The 2,724-nt window shown below is 57.3% G+C and overlaps 1 protein-coding gene across 1 annotated transcript; it reads right to left on the minus strand.

Annotated features, from left to right (window-relative positions):
- Positions 1 to 217: 217 nt before the first annotated feature.
- On the minus strand, positions 218 to 2,103 carry PtA15_12A557 (uncharacterized protein; the record flags this gene model as incomplete). Its single annotated transcript, XM_053162178.1, has 7 exons — positions 218 to 312; positions 383 to 798; positions 882 to 1,156; positions 1,193 to 1,308; positions 1,376 to 1,607; positions 1,688 to 1,849; positions 1,918 to 2,103. 7 exons carry the CDS (start codon positions 2,101 to 2,103, stop codon positions 218 to 220), a joined length of 1,482 nt encoding a protein of 493 aa, XP_053026122.1.
- Positions 2,104 to 2,724: the final 621 nt, after the last annotated feature.

Here is a 2,724-nt window from a genome sequence, read left to right on the forward strand (position 1 = left end):
TAGAATTCATCACTCAAAAAAACCAAAAAAAACATCATCATCAGAGGGAAGGAGGAGACCGTGAGTGGTGGAGTATCGCGCCCGATGCTGCCACCGCACCCGTAATCATCATCATAAAAAAAAGGAACCCAGCCGGGAAACAGAGCAAAGGAGGGCAAAGAAAAAGGAGAGGCCACCACGCCCTCTGTCTATGATTAAGAGGGTGAATGGTGTTTTTTTAGTTTTTGGGCTCGATCACGGGGTCGGAGTCGGCGTCCGCAGAGCCAGCGACTTCCTCGACGGACGGACAGGTACAAAAGATGTTCATATCGCCTACGGAACACAACAAGGGGGGGTCAGGGGGACAGGAGGGGGAGTGGGAATGGAGGGGAGGAGGACGGACCGTAGGTGTCGTCGACGCGGGCGACGGAGGGCCAGAACTTGTTCTTCTTGAGGGTGTCGACGGGGTAGATAGCCTGATTGACGATCTGGGCGCGGTCGGCGGTGGCGTCCTTTGCCTGGTCGAGGAGGGCGGAAGGATGGGCGCCGGCGGCGAGGTTGAAGGCGGAGTCGAGGTCGAAGGGCGCGGCCTTGATGAAGACCCGGCCGCGCTCCGAGTCGAGCTCCTTGCGGATCGAGATGAGGGCGGCCAGGAACCGGTCGAGCTCTGCCTTGGACTCCGACTCCGTAGGCTCGATCAGCATCGACGTCGACAGCGGCCACGAACACGTCGGCGGGTGGAAGCCGTAGTCGATCAGCCGTTTCGCGATGCCCATCACTTTGATCCCGTACTTCTTCTCAAACTCCGAGAAATCAATCCTGTCATTCCCGGCCTCGTTAGTCTCATGAATACGGGCGTCTCTCTTGGAGATCCACAGAAGAAAGAAAGGGAAGGAACGGACAAGAATTTGTGGGCGCAAAGCCCGTGCTGGTTTTTGAATTTAAGGTCGAAATGGTTCTTGAGCGAATGAGCCAAATAATTAGCGTTAAGGAGGGCGATTTTGGAGGAAAGAGTGAGTCCAGCGCCGCCGAGCAACTTGATATAAGACCACGAGATGGAGAGGATAGAAGCGGACCCCCAGGGGGCGGAGGAGACGGGCTGGATAGCCGTCGCGGTCTTCCCGCCACAGTTATACTTGTCGGTCCGACTGTCGATCACCGGATGGCTGGGCAGGAACTAGGCCAGGTGGGCCGCCACGCCGATCGGACCCACCCCGGGCCCGCCTCCTCCGTGCGGGATCCCGAAGGTTTTGTGCAGGTTTAGGTGGCAGACATCGGCGCCGCATTTGGCCGGATTGGTCAGGCCGATCTGGGCGTTCATGTTGGCGCCTGTGTTCCTGATCGTCAGATCAAAGTTGGACGGTGATAGAGATAGAGAGAGAAAGATAAGACCAACCATCCAGATAGACCTGGCCTCCATGTCGATGGATGATCTCGCACGCCTCTTGGACATGGGGCTCGAAGACCCCGTAGGTCGACGGGTAAGTGATCATGATCGCCGCCAATTGGTCCTGGTACTTGGCCGCCTTGGTCGACAGATCCTCGAGGTCCAGCGAGCCGTCCTTCGTCGTCTTGACCGGGATGACCTTCATGCCTGCCATCACTGCCGAGGCCGGGTTGGTCCCATGCTAATACAAAAAAAAAAACCACCACCATCAGACACAACCAGAAAAAAACCTCCCCTTTGTTTTGCTTGCAGGACACTCACCGCACTGACGGGCACCAGACATACATCCCGCTTCTGGTCTCCTCGCGAATGGTGGTAGGCGCGGATGACTGATAGACCTGCGTATTCACCCTGGGCGCCCGAGTTGGGCTGCAAACTGATAGCAGGAAAGCCGGTGATTTTGCTCAGATCGGCCTCCAATTCCTTGAATGAAAAAAGGCTGAGTGAGTGAGGCATAGCTAGCATACGAGATCGACTGCAGAGAAACAGACCTTGATCATTTCCATGTACCCGGCGGCCTGTTCTTGCGGGGCGAAGGGATGGATCGAGCTGAAGGCTTTCCAGCTCAGCGGGTTCATCGAGGTGGCCGAGTTGAGTTTCATGGTGCACGATCCGAGCGGGATCATTGCGTCGACGAGCGACAGGTCTCTCTTCTGGAGCGAGGCGATGTAGCGCATGAGTTCGGTCTCTGAATGGTACCTGTTGAAGACGGGGTGCTCGAGGAAGCTGGTCTGCCGGGAGAGGTTTGTGGGGATCTTCAGGGAGGGTGAAGGCAATTTCAGAGAGCGGGCAAGGATGGTCAATTGGACAGGTCGGAGGCCCCTGACGAGCTCGGATCCAGATGGAACTCAACGGCGGCTTCCTGAATCAAATGCTATAACAAGTACAGTCAGTACCACACAGGTAAAATACACATCAGGGGTGTGGCGGTAAGGGTTGAGGTGGGTTACGTGTATTGCCTAGGGGAAGGATGTATGAGTGTTGACGTACGTTTCAGGTGCCCAGCGGGGAAATACCGCGGTAGTTGCATGGGGTTGGGGTTGCGTGGCGTCGGTTTGAGGTGGCGTTGGTGGCTTCGGGCGAAGCTGTGAGCATGTGGGCGTGGCCTGGAGTCGTTGGGCGGCGGGTTGAGACGAGTATAAGTAGGGGGGGGGGGGGGGGGGTTGGAGGCCAGGTTGATTCCTCAGGCGACTCTTGGGCTGTAATTCCAGCTTGAGGGTCGTCTCACCCTCGTCCGCTGTTGCATTTGCGCAGTCCGGCGGGGGATATTTGGGGGCCCCCCTGTGCTTTCGGGCTGG

Source organism: Puccinia triticina, chromosome 12A, assembly GCF_026914185.1.
Source record: "Puccinia triticina chromosome 12A, complete sequence".
Taxonomy (NCBI): Eukaryota; Fungi; Basidiomycota; class Pucciniomycetes; order Pucciniales; family Pucciniaceae; genus Puccinia; species Puccinia triticina.